The following is an 18,842-nucleotide window of genomic DNA, read 5'->3' as shown; positions in this document are numbered from 1 at the left end:
TCGCTGGCATGCTCAGCTCCTACAACCCAGCAACCCCACTGGTAGAAAAGAACCCTGGAAATTGCTGAAAAAGAGGGAGGACACTCTACAAGGGAAATGTCTGCATCTGTACAGAGGGGAGTGCTAGCAACCTACCAAATCCTAATACGATTTGTGAAGTCCCCCAGCTGTCTAATCCCTCTTCCCCTAACACACAAGCATTTTGTGACAAACTATCCAACCACTTTCATAACATTGCGCTTGAAAGCCATCACTGCAAAGCTAGCTCTGATTGCGCTTTCTTTCTCCTGCCTCCTCTCAAACCAACCCTTTTCCTGCCCTCCCAGCTAGCCCTCTATTCATTCACTCCTATCTCCCAGGCTAATTTCCACAACCTACTAGCACTTAGCCAACCCTAGGCTCCCCAGGAGACCCTTGGCCACCATCTCTTCTAGAAACATCCTCACCACACCTGTGCAGGCAGCTTTGCCCACCCAATCATCAATAGCTCCCTCTCATCTGGCATCTTCCCAAAGGCTTAAAAAAATTCTCATGTAAAACCACTACTCAAAAAATCCAAACTCAATCCACTCTACCCATAAAACTACCACCCAATTTCCAACACCCACTTCATTGTTGAACTAATAGACTGTGCTGCATACAAGCAACTTGGCCTCTTCACAGAAGCCAATGAGCTCCAGCCAGCCCAATCAGGGTTCTGACTCCCCTGTGGAAAGGAATCTGCCCTGGTGTCTACCTGGTACAACCTAAAAAGAACTGCTAATTCAGAAGAAGGCACTGCACTCATCCTCCTCGATCTCTGTGTGGCCTTTGATACCATCGACCACACACTACTCATGAGCAGGCTCCTTGTCCTGGCCATCAAAGACTCTACCCTAAATTGGATCTCCTCTCATTTCTAATTGTTCACAAATCATTCTCCTTCCACCTTTCTCAACCGCCTCTCACCCCATCACAAAAGGGGTTACACAAGGGGCCTCTCTGTCACCCCCCCTCTTCAACATCTACCTAACCCCACCACTGTCTCTCATCCACTCTCACAACCTTAACTGCTACAATTACTGGTGACACCCAGATCATTTTCAAAATTCCCAAGACTCCAGCCACCCCCCTTCCCGACCTCGACCCTTGTCTCTTGCCTCTCGACTATCGACCTATGGATGATGGTCAACCACCTTATATTCAACTCAGGCAAATCAGAAATCCAAAAAGGTGGCAAATCCGCTCTCATTCCACAACCTAGTCCATGGCCACAATCCCTGGGAGTCCCACCTCTGCATCCCCTAAAAATCTTGGATGCACCATGGCCAGGGACCTATTGCTATACATCAAATCCAAATCCAGAAATTGTCACATCCACTTTCGCATTGTAAAATTAATATTTCACTTTCTCTCCTATCCTCAAGGAGTCTCCGCAATACTGGCTATCAACATCTCCTGCCCAGACTACGCCAACTTCCTCTATCTTGGCGTGCCATCTCGCCAGCTCAGGAAACTCCAACAAATCCAAAACTCAGTAACCAGACTACTCCTTGCCCTCTTGTCCAGAGAGCATATCACCCCCACCCTCAGATTACTACACTGGCTGCACAAGCGACCTTCAAAAACATGTGCATCACACACCCACCAAGCCCTCCATTATATGGGACCTGAGTTCCTACAGGAAAAGGTCATCCACTACGGTCATCCACTACGAAGCCCTCAGAAAACTCAGATCGGGCTCGGCTCTCCTCCCTGTTAATCCCCGTACCACTACACTAGAGCTGGCGGCTGAGCCTTTTCTGTCCTAGCTTCCACCATCTAGAACACCCTTACTGTGCACATTCGCTGCACCGAAGACTACCTTTCCTTCACAAAAGTCCTAAAAACCTTGCTATTTCCCAGAATATCCTGAAACCAGTCCCTAATCTTCCAATTTCCAGTCTGAACATTTGAACATTCACCACAGGTCAGAGCCGTCCGTTATCGCAGCGGCCCCGACCACACAGCATCAAGTGGCACCAGCCATTATTGCAGCGACCCTGACCGTGCACACTATTAAACACCAACCTTGACATTGGTTTTCCTCAAGCACCACTAGCTGAACACAGGCCATCATCACGTTTACACACCTTGAAATGTCACAAGAATGATTAGTCACAGAACCTGTGAGGTATAAGGAAAACAAGTAAATGGCAATCAACGTTTTTGAGACAGAACTACAGCCCCAGCACACTTGGATAGATTGTGAGGTTTGCCAAGGCATTGTCCTGGGAAGATTTGTGTACCAAGGCCATGTCTCACGCCAGAAGGGCCAGTGAGGGTTTCTCATGTATTGCCCCGGAAGGCGATCTGGAACTTGGACTGAATCGCTCTGGAAGAACATGATGGGTGGTCACATATCACGCTAGAATGAACTATAAGGTTGGTCTCTCATGGCAAAAGTAACAATTGTGAAGTTTTTATGTGTGCACACAATCTCTGAAGATTTCATCATGCTCTCCACCTTGCAGAGCTTGAAAGTAAAGCCTGTGCTCTACTAGTGGTAGTTAGTGAAGCAATGCCTGTCACTAACCATTTGTCACAGCCACAATAATTGACAAAGGATGACACTACCTGCTTGGTTGCACATACAACAAATCTTCATCCGAGTGTCTGGGTATGTATAAACTCACCACTCAGGTGGACACTGGCCACAGGCATGGCTACTCGCACACATCAGAATACAGCAATGGCTATGATAAATTAGGTCTTGTTGGTCACATAATTGCTCACCCTACTGTGTTGAATCGGAGGTGATTATCCCAAGAAACATGGTCAGGGAGCATTTTCATGTGGCCAGGGAAAGGCAGACGCTTGCTGATCCTGACCCTGGGGGTGGTATTCTGCAGGAGGATCACGTGAGAGGGGGACTCGGGTCAGGAGAATTGGGAGAACCCTCTAAAGCCTTCCACAAAGCTATCAAAACACTTCTTCATGCCTGACACCTCTACTTATGCTCCTTGTAACCAACTCTTTTTCCTGTAACTGCTTTACGTACTTACTATACGTAATGTTTCACACGCTAACATGAATCCATATATAATGTAATTTTTTAATGTTTTGCCACATGCCTCAACCTTATGTATGTACTTTTCTATACAATGCCTGCCATATGGTTCATCTGATGTATGCTCCATGTAACTAAGTCACTTCCTTGTAACAGTGCCTCGATACCCCTGGGCTGTTTGTGCACCATATAAATAAAATAAATGAATAAATGAAATTAAATAACTTACCTTGAGACCCTACAGTTTTAATGGCCTATTGCAAAATTGAGGCCTGTGATATACAAAGCAATCAGGACATTGGGGACTTCAAGTCCCACAATACTCTAAGTAATGGGACGAGGAAGAGGGGCTCATAGGCTCAAAACAGCATTATGCAGATAAAGGAATCTAATGACCCACACCTCAGCAGGCCTGCTAGGTATTTAAGGTCCCCTCAGGTGTAGGCTATAAGAACCAGAAGGTGGACCAGCAGTAGGAGTTGTGAGCCACCGTTGCAGCAGCTGAAGCAGGGAAACGAAGACACCAGAGCCGCTGCTGTTGTTGAAGCAGGTTCCGGTCCCGAGAGGGTCTTTAACCTGAAGTGCAGGGTTCAAGCAGCGGGAAGCAGTGTTGTGGCAGGCTGTCCCTTGGGAGAGAGGAGCTCTTGCTATTTCGTGTCTGGTCCCAGTGGCTAGCAAACACTGGAGTGCATTAGGAGCAAGGCAGGCTCCTTTCCTTAGTGGCGCGCGCCGCGGAAACCTGATCAAATCTGTTGAACGTTGAAGAAAAGCAGAAGAAGCAGAAGCAGTAGTTTGAGCGGACGCGTGTAGAGAGACTGGTGAGTTGGCCTCTTGTTGGTAACCCCGGAAACTCTCCGTGGTCAAACGCTGACCGATAAGCCATATTTTGTATATCGAACTAATGCAAGAAAGTCTTATTGGCGTTACAATCACTTTTTAGCAGAGTCAGAAAAGAAAGGTTACCATTATTATTGCCAAGACGAAAAGGGGGCAATACTGAATCCATATAAAGAACTGCATGGTCAAAGGAAAGAGGTGGCAATACTGAAGAGGAACAAAAATCACCATTGCCAAAGCAAAGAGTGGGCAAACCTTCAGAAAGCTTATAACCCATATTGGCCAAGTAATAAGAAAATTACAAGGCTGACAGATTGTAACCAGCATTCCCAGAAGGGGGAAAAGGCAATAATTACTCTATACGCCAACAAGCATTGCCTAAGGCAAACAAAGACAAATGTTACAAAGATGCATTATAAGCAGTTGTGTGATGTGAAATTGAGAGGTCAAGGGTGGCAGGAAAGAAGCCTTCCTGATAAGAGGCATCAAGGAGGAGAGGAAAATAAAATGCATTATATGTGGCAAGGAAAACAGGTGAACAGACAGCACCGATGTGTATTGTGTCCTCACAGAAGAAGTTGTGAATGTCAATGTTGTTGAAAGTCAAAATGTTTCTGAAAGTGTGACTCAACACAGAGTACTTGTAGTGGTGTTGGGAGCTTTTACCCTGGCAGGAGAGTATACCAGGAAAGGGATTGTTAGTAGTAGTCCTGGCAGGTTATTGAACCAGGAAGAAGACACTGAAGTACTACATTGTGGTTGTGAAGGAAAGAGAGTGGCAAAGCCACTATTTTGTTTGATGAACTGTGTTAAAAAAAGATCATGCTTAAAAAACCTTACTGTGAATCAAGAAGAATTGTGGAAGTGTTTGTTTTACAAGAAGAAGAAGTAATTTTGAGACAATGCATATTAGTTGGACGATAAAAGACTTTGGGCCTCATTATGACCTCGGCGGAAGCCATGCCGCTATTGGCGGCATGGCTGCCGCCGAAATCGCATCCGGGTTCCCAGAATGGGGAATTACCGGGCCATTCCGAGTTTGGAGGGCCCGGTAATTCCTCCCTCCAGGAACCCAGACCCGGACCTTCACCAATCCCATTTCAGCCCCCATAGGGCTGAATAGGAATGGGAGAGGGAGCAAACAACGGGCCGATTATGAGTGCCCCGTTGTTTGCTCCCTCTTCCCCTCGCAGGACCCGGTAACGATGCCTGGTTTTACCAGGTGTCCTTACCGGGTCCCGTGAGGGGACCTCGTAATGTGGCAGAACGGGTTTAACGGGTCCGCCTCCTTTTACGGAGCCCATTAACCCGTTCCGCCAGGGTCGTAATGAGGCCCTTTATCTTTATCGAAATATTATCAAGTACCAAGTGAAAGACTCTTGGAGTAAAGAGAACTGTATAAACAAAAATTGGTAAGAAAAAGGAACTTTTCTTATTTGGAACTTTGGTTGGAGTTTATGCTTTAAACCTGAGGAAGGGGATTTGACCCAGGTAACAAGAATACATAATTACCAGGTTTATGTTTAATGCAACTGTTATTTGTTGACCTTGAAATGCCATATTATACCTTTGTAAGTTTATTGTATGCCTAACCACTACTCTCCCATTCTAATCTTGCGAAACACTTACAGCCAAACTCCACCTCTCTTGTAACCGCAAGCTCACCATCTATGCGTTAAACAGCCCACCGGTACCAGCAGGCTCCTTTGAGGAGAACCTAACTAGTATCCTGAACAATAATACCAAGGACCATGCACAAATCTTGCTATTGGGAGATTTTAATCTCGGACTCATTGATTGCAATGATAAACATGCCTTATCAGTAGCTTCACTAATAAATGACTATGGCTTGACACAAAATGTCTCCACATCCACACACACCAAAGGTAGGGCTCTAGACTGGGTTGCTGATTTGAACTGCAACAGTAGTATTACTAATATAACACCACAACCTTGGACCGACCACCACTTAATCTCTTTCTCCACACTACCTGACCTTGTCCATCCTAAACCGATACTCAAGGCCCAGCCTCTCCCTACTAGATGTAAAAAAGAGATCACGGCAGAAAATCTCCTACCTCACCTTCTACCTTCTCTTGACAATCTAACCAACAACGCAGACCCCACCCTGTTGGTAGAAGTTTTCGATAGTGCCATGACCAAGGTCCTTGACACCATAGCCCCTCTCAAAACAGACAGAAGTAGACAAATATCCCATCTGAATAATTGGTTTACACCACACTTGAAACAACTAAGGATTCAAAAAAGAAAGTTGCAATCAATATGGTGCCATTCACCCACTGAAGAGAACAAAATTAAGCTAACCAATCATTGTAATCTTTACTAAAAGGAAATCATTAGTACAAAAAAAAAACACGTTCAATGATAGAATATCTAAGGCTAAATCAGACACCAAGGAATTATTCTCCATCCTTAGAGAAATTGAATCACCTATACCTCATGTCGACAACACCCCCAAAGACAAGCCTTGGTGTACTCAAATTCAAAATGCCCTAGTAGGCAAAATCAGCTCCCCCCAAACTAAAATTGCCAATAAAAAGGCATCCTTGCTCCTTCCGACAGAACCTGTACCACAGCAGCAACTACTACTTAATCCTATTAACAGCACCCCCCACCTATTTAGCTTAAAAAAATATCTATAGTTGAGACAGAAAAAATTATACTCCCACTAAAACCCTCTGACTGTAAAGGTGACAACTGCCCAGCCCAAATTATAAAGGACGCAGCTAGAGATCTAGCCCCCTTTATCTCAAAACATATCAATGCATCCTTTAAGTCAAACCTTGTGCCTAACACTCTCAAACAATCCTGGGTGCTCCCTTTGTTCAAAAAACAAACCTTAGACCCAACTATACCAACGAATTATAGACCCATCACCACAGTCCCATTCCTACTTAAAATTATTGACAGAGTAGCTTATCTACAAATTCCGGACTATTTTCAAATCAACAACTTATTAGGCTCAAGACAATCTGGCTTCCGTCCCCTTCACGGCACAAGAAACAGCCTTGATTGACCTCAATACACAAATTGACGAGCTGAAGGACAATGGCAAATCAGCTATGCTACTCCTCTTTGACCTGTCAGCAGCTTTCGACATGGTAGTTCATGCAGTTTTATGCAATTCACCTTAGATCTGCTGCCCACTTTTCAAGTGATGCCATCACCTGGATACAATCCTTCCTTGCCAACCGTAAAGCGGGAAGGGGAAAGACAAAAAAAGACACTGCAGCGGATGTTCTGCCCACAAATGGGAGAGGGAACTGATGCTGCAGCAAAACAGACACCGGACAGTAAAACATTTAAGTGTGCCTCGCCTTACATAGGGGTTATGGGGTGACGGTTAGGGGGAATGTGGGCACGTGTAATCAACGGGATTACTGCGTGCTGCAGTTTTCGAATTCGGAATGTTCTGATTCGAGATTTCGGTGCCACAGTAATCACGTAGATCCAAAAACACCTAATTGAATAGTGCTTCAAAGGGATGATTAAATACCTAGAGTGGTCCATCTCAAAGACACTGCCACACTAATCAACCACCATCGAACCCGTCGAGAAACCAGTCTAAAGGACGCCAAAGATGTGACCAAGAGCCATTGAACTGGCTTTAAACCGTAAAAAAGCACCAGAATGACTGCCTCTGCGATAACAAGCTATTAAGGTCTAAGGTAAACGAAGTAGCAGAGTAGGTGCCAGGCACAGGCGCCCTATGCACCGTGACCACAAAGCCTTACCTTGGAGCCTAGATACTGGTTATATCCCCTGCCAATAGCTTGACAAAAGAAAGCGTTCTTAAAAATAATCTGTGTATTTTTCCATTATCTCTATTTGATAGGGTGTTTGCGACATTCCTCCATCCTTGCAAGTCCCATTTAAAGCCCCCTATTGTATTGACATTATGTCTGGCTTTTCTGCAGCATTTCCTTGCAGGGGAGGGTTATTAGTGGTTTGAGTGCTAATTGGGTGTTTTAAGCAAATAATGTAAAATGTATACTGACTTGATAGAACATACTTTTTTATTAACTTCCATACTGTGAGTATTAGGGTGCTTTCTCTATTGACCTTCACCCCTGAAGCGTATGGCCTATAGCTTGCTCTCTGCCATCACAATGTAAGGCAGAGGTCTGCTATCTACATGTGTCTATGTACCCTCTATAGTAAACAGTTTGTGGTACACGCTTGTGCACAGAAGCATCTGTACCACCAATATTGTACTTCTGGCTAGCAATGATTTAATGAGCCAGAAACATACAACAGAGGAGCTGGGGGTGGGAGAGGGACTAAACATCTCATTACGATGGATGTGAACTCATACATATTTGTCTTCTATCTCTATGCGTTAAATGGTTTTTGCGGTACTAAGCTTCACTAAAGCAACGCCTATGGACCCAAAGCTAAGAAGGTCAAATAAGTGTAAAGATCTGAATACCTCTTTGGCAGCCTGTAGGAGTTTGTCCTGTGCACATAGAGGGCTCTTTACAGGAGAGGAGTAGGGCGAAGAAGGGCATGGCATTGGAAGGAATTTGCGAGGCTTGTGTCTAGACAACCAAGGGACATGTGAAGGTCCATCAGGATCCTCGAGGCGAGTTACAGGGACCCACCTTTAAAGGGCGAAGGCATGGTATTACCAAATCTTCTCTGTCTTGATGAGAGTGTGCGGGCAAATCCAAGACATCAGACCCAACCCAAATGGCACATGTATTCTGGTAAGCTAAGGAAGTAAACCGTTATTTCCAACAAAAACAAAAAAAATGCTATATATCTTACCTGCCGTTGAGGTGCCTTTAGCTCCAGAACTGGTTGTGCTGCTGACAGACGCATCCGTGTGGCCAACAGTCGATGGAGATAATGATGGTGTTATCGATAAAAATGTAGTGGTGTACGGGCTCGTTGCCACCGCTGTTTCATTTTTAGATATTGTACTGGTTTCTACTGTCAATGTGCTCTTTGTTGCAGGCACTGAAGAACTAGTTTGTGTGTCGTTGCTTGTGCTTCTCTGGATTGTTGTTGTTGAGGACGTTATATTTGTTGAAGTTACTGCAGATACTGTTGTGCCAGAACTATGGTCCGTACTCCCTCTTGATGGTGCTGTCTCCGTCGTGGTTGAAAAAATGGAAGGGCTTTTAGTTGTTCTGTTTAGCATATCTGTGGAGGCACCATGTGTCCCAGTTACATTTCCGGAAAAGGTAGATGTGTGTATTGTTGCAGCTGTGTTTGCTGTTGATGATCCGCCTGCTGTGCTGTTTACCAAAGAAGGTGTTGTAACGCTTTCAGGTGGCAGTGAGGAATATAATGTGGTTGATGTGTGATTGCTAGGATGGACAGACATATCGGATGTGTGTTGTGTTCTGGTTGTTTCCGTTTTTGCTGAATCACTGTAATTTTGGGGAGTAGTGCTGGGTCTATCCGACAAATCAGATGTACGTTGCGCTTCTGTTGTTGAACCACTGTAGGGTAGGGGAGTAGTGCTGGGTCTGTGAGACACATCAGATGTGTTTTTTGCTTCAGTTGTCGTTTCCGTTTTTGCTGAATCACTGTAATTGAGGGGAGTAGTGCTGGGTCTATCTGCCATATCAAATGTATGTTCCACTGCTGTTGTTTGTGTTTTTGGTGAATCGTTGGTGGTTAAGGGGATAGTGCTGGGTCTATCTGACATATCAGGTGTATGATGCGTTGTTGTTGCTGAGTCACTGGAGGTTGGGGGTATAGTGCTGGGACTATCAGGCACTGTTGTTGCTGCTGTTTTTGCTGAGTCACTGGAGGTTGGGGGTATAGTGCTGGGTCTGTCTGACCTATCAGATGTATGTTCTGCTGCTGTGGTTATTTCTGGCGTGACAGAACCATTCTTGTTTAAGGCAGTAGTGGTGGGTTGTTCAGAAGTATATGCAGCTGTTTTTGCAGGCTCTGTGCTCGCGGAATGGTCTTTGTTTAAAGGAGATGTAGTGTTTAGGGCAGCTAATGTACTAACTGTGCTCATTGTATCAGTTGGCTTTATACTGCCTGGTGTCAGTGATCCTGTGACTCCCACTGATTCACTTGAAGGACTTAGGTGTGGTGTTGACAAGACAGAATTATCTAGAGTGGACGATGCACTTTTGGTGGTCACCAAACCTATCGGTGATGTTCCAGGAGGTAGTGCTGTGCTGCTCAGGTCTCCCAAGAGTGATGAGTTTGTCCCAGGTGGTGGTGAAGCAATAGTTGTATCTATAAAAAGACGGAAATTAGAAGGAGAAGATGATTTTGGAGGAACAATAGAAACAACAAGTATTAGCAAAGCCAACAAGTTTGCAATTCATATTGTTAATTGAATTTTACATTTATAGACAAGAATGCAAGGGGAGAAATGACAGAACAAGGGATGACAGCATGATGGAATGATATTACCGGGGAATGAAAGTACAGGGAATGACAGCACAGGGAGAATGACAGCATGACAGAACAGAAGGAGGAAAGCACGTTAGGGGAATAACAGTACGGGAGGGGTGACAGCACATGGGAATGACAACTTGCGGGAACAATGATGGCATGCAGGGGAAAGGACAGCACACAGGGGAATGACAGCAGGGGGCAAAGGACAGCACAGCGGATTGACAGCATGGGGGAATAAAAGCAAAGCTTGGGGGCGAATGAGAGCACAGTATGGCGGACACAACCAACAAAAGCACCAATAATCAAAAAGAAAGAATGATAATACATCATAGTTTCAACACTATTTTGTACAATAGCGTTCAAGAAAAGCATAGACATAAAATCCTAAATCATTAGTCTAGGTATCTGCGATTGTTCAAAGAAAGTCGCCCTAAAGCAGCCATATTGGCTAGAAGACATTAACCAACCAACGCGCAGCACCCACTCATGACTTGATCCTCCCCCACGCCACTTCCTAGACAGGTGTATGCTATATACATACCTTACATTCATGCAAAGACAATTGCTTAGTTGTTACGATATTTGAAAAGGATGCCACAGTAAAATCTACAAAAGTTTACTCCATAGACCAATTTTTCAGAGGTTATTTTGTGTACTTTATTTTTAGTCCATTTTATTTTGATTTGCAGCGCGTTATTTGCAAGCACATTTTGGAGGGGGGCATGGGACATAAGGGGTGTGGGCCACATTCCTATAAACATTCCAACATATATAGGATTACACAAATTCAAAGAACCGCCGACTTATCCGTGCTAGGTGCTGCGATTGCCATGCATTTCTCTTGCACCCCTAGTCTGTTTGCCTTTGAGGGACCATTGCAGAAAATGTGGCGATGTAAATATATCTGCCAGCTTATCCCCAGAAACCTCTCTACTTCTGCCTCATCGATGCGCACAGAATCTTTACTGTGTATTCCAAGTGACAGTCAGAAATCATTTGCTGATATTTAAAAATGCCACAGTCTCAATTAGTTCTTTAACATTAGGGAAGAATGTCTGCAGGAAACTAAGTTCTGGATAAAGATTGACTGCAGATCAGAAAGCCAATATCAAGAGAGACAGCGCCTTTGAAGCCAGAAAACATCAATTCAGCAACAACCTGTGAGGGCTAAGGTTAAAATGAGGGCTAAGAAACCTATCAACCTAACCAAAAGTGCCAAGGGCTGCAAGAAGGATAGCCTAAAAAGCCAAGCAGATCTGCATGCATAGACAGAGGGATGAGCTGCCACCCTCATGGACCATCTCTTGCAAAAAGAAATCAACAGGCTCCAAATGAAGCCGCCATTTTGGGTTGGGAGCAGCTGCCGAGAAGACTACTGACATTCGAACCGCCCTTTTGTCCGGTAATCAGAACTCTGAATTAATAGAAATTATGAGAGTGAATCTACCACCTGGGCCCACTATGGTTAAATCATTAGACCCGATTACTTCAATGCTGACGACGAGCTCAGAAAGACTTAATCATTTAGAAAAACCTTTTCATGGATACCCATCATTTCGATAATGGGTTTCAATTGCGTTCTGACAAGGAACAAAAGGGCCTTCAGACGATGTGTGGTCATTTCTTTCAGTTGTCGAGGCTGTGCATAATTTGCCTTTGGGTGATTTGCTGGGTCATCAAGTGCGGCATGTTTCGCGGCTCATTTCAGATTGGTTTCATTTTGCCGGATGGAGGATGGTTGGATGCGTGTGCCTGATTGATATTGTTCTGCGGTTATGGTAGTGTGCTGGGACTTCGCCTGTGTTGTATGTCTTTTAACATAGATGCTTCATGGGAGTTCAGCTTTGGATCGGTTTGCAATGGAAGACACCAATGTACTGTGTGCCTGCTGGGAAGTGGCATGATGGCGTATGGAGTTGGGGCACCAGCAGAGCCAGTTATGGTTTTTCAGTAAGACCCAGCCTGATGTTGTTCCTGGTTAGGCGGGGCACTTGTCCCATGAGTCGGGCAATGGCGTGGCAGTGGAAAGGAGAGCCATTCCAAAAATATGGCAGTGGGTGTAGCCCTCCTAAAAGACTTTTTACTTTGGGAATGCCGTCTGGTGTGTGGCATTGTGGTCGCCCAGGCATGATGACTTTTCTCGTGTTTTGTCTCTCTTGTTGTGGCACGATGCATTACTTTGTGTGGGGAATAAGTGGGTCATAAAATGTGGCTTTCGATTCGGCAGATTGGTCAAAGGTATGGCTAAGGCTGTGCTGCTTCAGAGCATCAGGCGACCTCTTGCATATTGTTAAGGCACTGCATGAAAAAAACACTGCAGAGGTAAGGTTTAACGAAGGGGGAAGGGTTGCTTCACATATATATATATATATCTGTATATATATATATATAATGAGAAGGATCAGCTAGGGATGTGTTGTGCCCCCTGTCCTCTTTGGCCTTTATAAAAACTTTATGTATGGCGCGCTACGCGCGTTTCATACACAGACGTTGCTCATATTGCAGGAGTTAAAATCCTTGGTAGTACACTACACTGAGGTTAGCGTTATGTAAAGTGCCAGGCTATTATGGAAATCTATGCAAAAAGGACGGCCATACACGTCCTTGGCACTTAAGGGGTTAATAGACACTTATGTGCAATTCATTAATAGTTTGGGCCTAAAAATCAACGCATCCAAGTCGGTTGTTTAACTTTTGGCAAAGTCAGAGAAGAAGCACTCGTCGTTTTTATACAACAGTTGCACCTATTCTCAGAGTCCTTTTTGATGTGTCCCATGGTGTTCTCTTTGCTAACACTCTCTCCTCTGCTAAGGAAAAGCCATCTATAATGAGGTCATAAGCTAATGGAGGAATTTGTACCTTTGCTGCTTCTTTTAAGACTCGATCTTTGACCCGCATTTGTACGTGCATAGCAAGCCAAAGTCAAATGGGAGGCTTCGTAAGGGGTGGGCCTTTAGAGAGGTGGTATCCATACCCAAGTGAAATTGGTACAAATCACATTTTGTAAGAACATATTGGGCCTTTCCCCTGCGGTTGCCGATTGCAGATCGAATTGGGGTTACCGTTCTTGGAGGATGATCTAACCTTAGCTCCAGTCTCCTTGTTTTTCAATACAACTAGTAATTCGAATTCCCAGTCGTAGCTGGAGAGTATACTGAACCAGATCACAATGTGTAAGAGCTGTTGGTTAAGTTAGGTGATGAGAAAAACTAGCTCGAGGTCTCAGCTGCAGGGATATTCTTCATTGGTTTAATTTAATCCATGCTAATTCTTGATGATTTAGTACTGCAATTAATGATTGCGGGGGAAGAAACAGCTACAGATAAACTACTCAATTGCCCACTATTAGTGATTTCATCAGCACCAGGAACCAAGCCTTATCTAATAGTCCTTTCTTTGCACGATTGTTGGTTAATTACAAGATTAAGGTTTGATTGTTTCATGATAAATTCAACATATGCAAGGAGAGGCGTCCTCTTCATGCCACTTTTATCTTACCACACCTAAATCTGCATTTCACATAATTTTTTTCTTTTTAAAGTATGATGACTTGAAGAATAGAGTAATCCTGCCAATTCTAAGTCTAGACGAACTAGGAGAATGCCACCCAGCTTTTATGTTTTTACTCTTGGGCAATGTACCAGCCATCTCTTGAGTGCTCTCAAACGTTTTCCCTGGTGCAGTTGAGCTCGTTTATTTTGTCTATATAAGCTGTTATTGGCCTCTAATATGATCTTTTAAGATTTTGAATTATTTTTACATACGCACATTTGTTTTATTGTGCTTTTATAATATACATTTTAATCTTTTCTACGTTGCTATCCCAGCTAACGGTGCTTGCAGAATTTCACTCTTGCTCCCTGCCAACTCTGCCTGCAGCCTATCTAGAGGATCACGGAGCGCGGCTAAAATTGCCAAGAACTGCTGTCTGATTTCACCCTCATTCAGATCGGGGGAATTGTTGCATTATATTGTTGCTCACTGAGCATGTCCCACACTTAGATGAACTATGAATGGTACCATATGACACACTTAGATGGAATCATGAACGTTAGCCTCTGTCGCAAACCGTTAGAAATTTGAATGTTAGCATATCCCACACTTAGATGGAATCGTGAACATTGGCCTGAGTCGCATCTGGATAGAGATGTGAATGTTAGCATGCGTCACACTTAGATCAAATTGTGAATGATAGCATGTTCCAAACTTAGATTGAATCATGAACATTTAGCCTGAGTCACATCTAGATAGGATTATGAATGCCAGCAGGTGCCACACTTAGATGGAACTGTGAATGATAGCAAGTGCCACACTTAGATGGAATTGTGAATATTAGCCTGAGTCGCATCTAGATAAGATTATGAATGTTAGCAAGTACCTCACTTAGATGGAATTGTGAATGTCAGGACGGGGATAGAATTGTAAATGTTACTTACCTATGTCTTAGATCATAACTCAACCCAAACTCTCACCCTCATATCGCTATGCTTACTCTCTACTCTACACCATCACTCATTTAGAGTACAGCTATAGCCCTCGATCAAATTCGTCCTAGCTGCTCACATACAAACATTAACCCATAAACACCTCATCATTCTAATAAAACGCAGCTATATCCCATGACAAACTGGACTAGCTGCACACATAAGCGTCCTACTGGCCTAACGCAGCCAAATCCGAGTCTTGATTGTCCACCCGCCAGACTGCACACATTCAACTGATATCAATAACACCACACCTAAATGCTAGGATGCAGCTACCATTGGGCAATTACACCACCCGCACACATAACTGGTGCACCCAAGCACCCTACGACACCTTACACTCTCAACTGACCTGGACTACGGTCGCTTAGGGCGTTCAACCTACCAGCGCTTTGAGGTGATACCAATGATTTATAGAGAGCTACATGAATACAAAATAACATAACATCACATCATTTATCTGTTTAAACGCTTGCACTACTGTACTGTCTTTTTGTCGAGAGAAAAAGCACTCTCATTGCCCTTGCTTATTTTGCAAACCCTATTGTGTAGTTGTGCGAGTGTCTGCAAAACTACATCTCCCAGACACCCGTGCTGCACAAATAGGAAGATCAGGCGCTTTAGCGCCGGCGCTTCAGCGGCAAGCCAATCTTCGCCGGTCCTCGCCATACTCGTCGCAGGAGCTTGGAGAGGTATTTTGCTTAGTGTGTTAGCCTCCCTGCGGTGTACTACCTTTGTGGCATCTGAACGAAAACCTGTTACATTGCATCTTTTCACACACTGGGCTATCCACCCTTTATGGACCCTCTTCTCTCCTGCCACAGAATGGACCAATTGCAGAAAATCAACAATTTTCTGGATCAACGATCTGAAACACAGAACGATACCCCGCCTCCATTAACAGCTAATCCATCTACAAGAGACGTACACACTTTGATTAGGGTGCTCTCTGTTTATCATGAGGAGCTAATGTTAATCTGTGCTATCTGTTAATCTGTGGTAAAATAGTTACACCAAAAATCACTGATGTTCAGCAGGCCACAGATAGTCTCGACCTCTTGATTACTAAGAACCCTCATAATAACCACTCTCTTTCACAGAATACATTACCTAAGAGTAACCACATCACTGCACTCCTAAACACTCAGCCAACCCTAACGTCTAATCTCCAAGAGGCCCTCAATATTGATGTTTCGATCATGTCGAAGGCCAAAGGTCAAATGCTTTACGCAGCATTGCTTAACACGCGGTCACTAAACAAATATGCCTCTAATATTCATGACCTTATCGTGGACTGTGAGCTAGATCTACTATTTTTGACTGAGACTTGGATATCTGATTCCAGCGGGCCTTTGGTATCTCTTGCAGTCCCAGTGAGCTATACCATCTACTGAAAAACCGTGAGACAAGATTGGGAGGAGGGGGTGGCAATTATTGCTGGGAATCACCTCTCTTTGTTTACCACACCCAACCTTTGCGATGGGTGTGAGATTTTGTACCTTAAACTCACCCCAACTCCGTGCAGCTGTATACATCTCATCCTAATCTATCAGCCTCCTACCACCATGGACTCCTTCAATGAAGAAATCATACATCTCCTAGCAGGCCTTAAAGGGGCAAACAGTGCAACCATGTTTCTGGGAGACTTAAACCGATGGAGAGGGGACCCATCGGACAAAGAGGCAATTCTTCTTGAATCTAGCCTCAATAACATTATCATGTTATGAACTCCGCCCCACTAATACCAAAGGCAATATCCTAGATTGGATTACCACACAGAACTTGAAGGTCCAAGTTAATAACACCACCCCCTGAATCTGGTCGGATAATTTTTTGATCAATTTCGACATCAATCTTCAAGTTTCTCATCTTCAATTGCCCAAGCCCCCAAAATTATCACAAATCGAAACTTTAAGAAAGTCTCAACCAACTACCTCAATCAGTGTATTACTGATATCATGTTGGGTACCTCAGAAACAGACTCCCTTGATACACTTATCAAGACCTTCAATTAAAAATTCACCCTGCCTCTGGACAAACTTGCCCCTCTCAAAGCTGTTCGGGCAACCCTAACCATCAAAATTGGTTCCCACCAGAACTTAGACCTCTAAAAATAAAAAAGAGAAAGGCAGAGAGGTGCTGGCTTAAATGCCCCTTGGCTGATAGTAAAAACATCTGGAAATCCCTTGAGAAAGCCTATAAGGATGGAATTGCAGAGGCCAAAAAGAGCTTTTTCAACCAATAAATCTCAGAAGCTAATAAACCTAAAACATTGTTTGACATACTAAAGCTCCTTGAAAAGCCCAAGGCCCAAATAACACTGTTTATACCCTCTGAGGCAGAATGTACCGTAATACAGGCAACATTCCAAGATAAAATACTCAGAGATATGGATAAAATTCAAAGTCAGATCTCAGACAAATCACGCACTGCTCCTCAGGGACTGTTGACAACCCTTCCGCAATGTCCAGCGCCTGCTCATGACTACATCTCTTTTAGCTTTACGCATGTATCTAACCTCGATCTACTAGCTACTCTGGGGACTTTGAGTCCAACGGCTGGACCATATTATGTAATTCCTCCAAAACTAATCTTAGATAATAAAGATATATTTGTCCCATTCCTGGCTCTGTTTGTCAATGCCTCTTTTTGTGCACATACAGTTCCCGCGGACATTAAAAATGTCACAGTCACTCCCCTCTTGAAAAAACCTGGATCAGACTCCAAGGACCCTGCTAACCTAAGACCCATGACCACCTACAACATTTTCCGTGAACTACTTGATAAAGAAGCAACCCGTCAAATTCAATTCTACATAGAAAACATGAACATTCTCCATCCCAGGCAATCAGACTTTCGTCCCGCCCATAGCAGTGAAACTGCCCTAGTTGATCTTCAGAGCCATATGCTAAGCATTATGGACCACGGTAAATCTGGCTTTTTGGTACTATTAGATTTATCGGCTGCATTTGATTTACTAGACCACGAACATCTCATTCACATCCTCAGGGACACGTGTCATTTTTCTGCCTTCTCCTGTAAATGGATACTATCCTTCTTGACTGGAAGGAAATACAAAGTTTGCTACCTCAGACCCCATTCTTTCCACCTTAGGGGTGCCTCAGGGTGCATGTATGTCCCCCATATTGTTCAATTTATACATCCTCTCTCTTTGCAGCCTCGTAGAGAAGTCTGGAGTCTTTTGGACCAATTACGCTGATGACACCCAGCTGGTCCTGTAGCTCTCTGGGGCTTATGCAAGGATAGCCTACTCCTCCAAAATATCTATTCTCAAATAGATACCTGGATGGTGGAGAATTGGATGTGTCTCAATAAGGGCAAGACTGAGATTCTTATCTTTTGCTCACTCCAAGCCAGGACTAAACTCCCTAACTGCTATCAGCCATTCTCCATCCAGGACAGTTGCATCCCTGTTAGGGATAAAGTAAAAACACTTGGTGTACAAACTAATTGTGCACTGAGTGCCAAAGCTATGGGAAAGTTAGCAAAAACTGCTTGTACCACCTTAGGCTTCTTAGAAACATTTGCCCTTATCTTAACGAGGAAAACTCAGCCGTCATTGCTAAGGCTACTATTCTGTCAAGAATAGACTACTGTAATGTGCTCCTAGTTGGCATGGATAAAAAAAGCATCCAGCACCTACAAGTTATACAAAATGATACGGTCCGGATCATCAAGAAAGTCCCGAGAAGGGGCCATATCTCAAAGCACTGACGGGAACTGCACCAGCTACCTGAAGTCAACAGCCTCATGGTACGCATCGCTACCCTAACTGTAATCTACTAACACCGATCTTGTTTCCTGCCCCCTCTTTAAGAAATTGAAAGGGCTGGGCGGATCATTTGCCAGCTGCGCGTCCAGGATTTGTAATGACCTCCCGTCGACTCCATGATCTGTCTTCAACCTACCTTCCATTAAGAGATTGCAGAAAAAAACTGTTCTCTTTTCTTAGAACTACCTTAGTGACCTTGTATTGGTCAGCAATCTCCTGGCCCACCGCATCACCGCTCTCTGCCCCAACTTTCAGTGTTATGCGGATGACACCCAGCTCATCTTCATGCTAACCTCAGCCTCCTCCCCTA

At 44.1% G+C, this 18,842-nt stretch overlaps 1 protein-coding gene across 1 annotated transcript in view; it reads right to left on the bottom strand.

Annotated features, from left to right (window-relative positions):
- Positions 1 to 18,842, bottom strand: part of LOC138521324 (mucin-13-like) — a 757,642-nt gene that overhangs the window by 586,331 nt on the left and 152,469 nt on the right. Inside the window, exon 2 of the mRNA XM_069634079.1 lies at positions 8,654 to 10,090. Coding sequence (XP_069490180.1) covers positions 8,654 to 10,090 — 1,437 coding nt within the window. The remainder of the gene's footprint in view (positions 1 to 8,653; positions 10,091 to 18,842) is intronic.

Source organism: Ambystoma mexicanum, chromosome 13 (genome assembly GCF_040938575.1).
Source record: "Ambystoma mexicanum isolate Mex_15411 chromosome 13, UKY_AmexF1_1, whole genome shotgun sequence".
Lineage (NCBI taxonomy): Eukaryota > Metazoa > Chordata > Amphibia > Caudata > Ambystomatidae > Ambystoma > Ambystoma mexicanum.
This window is presented reverse-complemented; position numbering and strand designations above follow the sequence as displayed.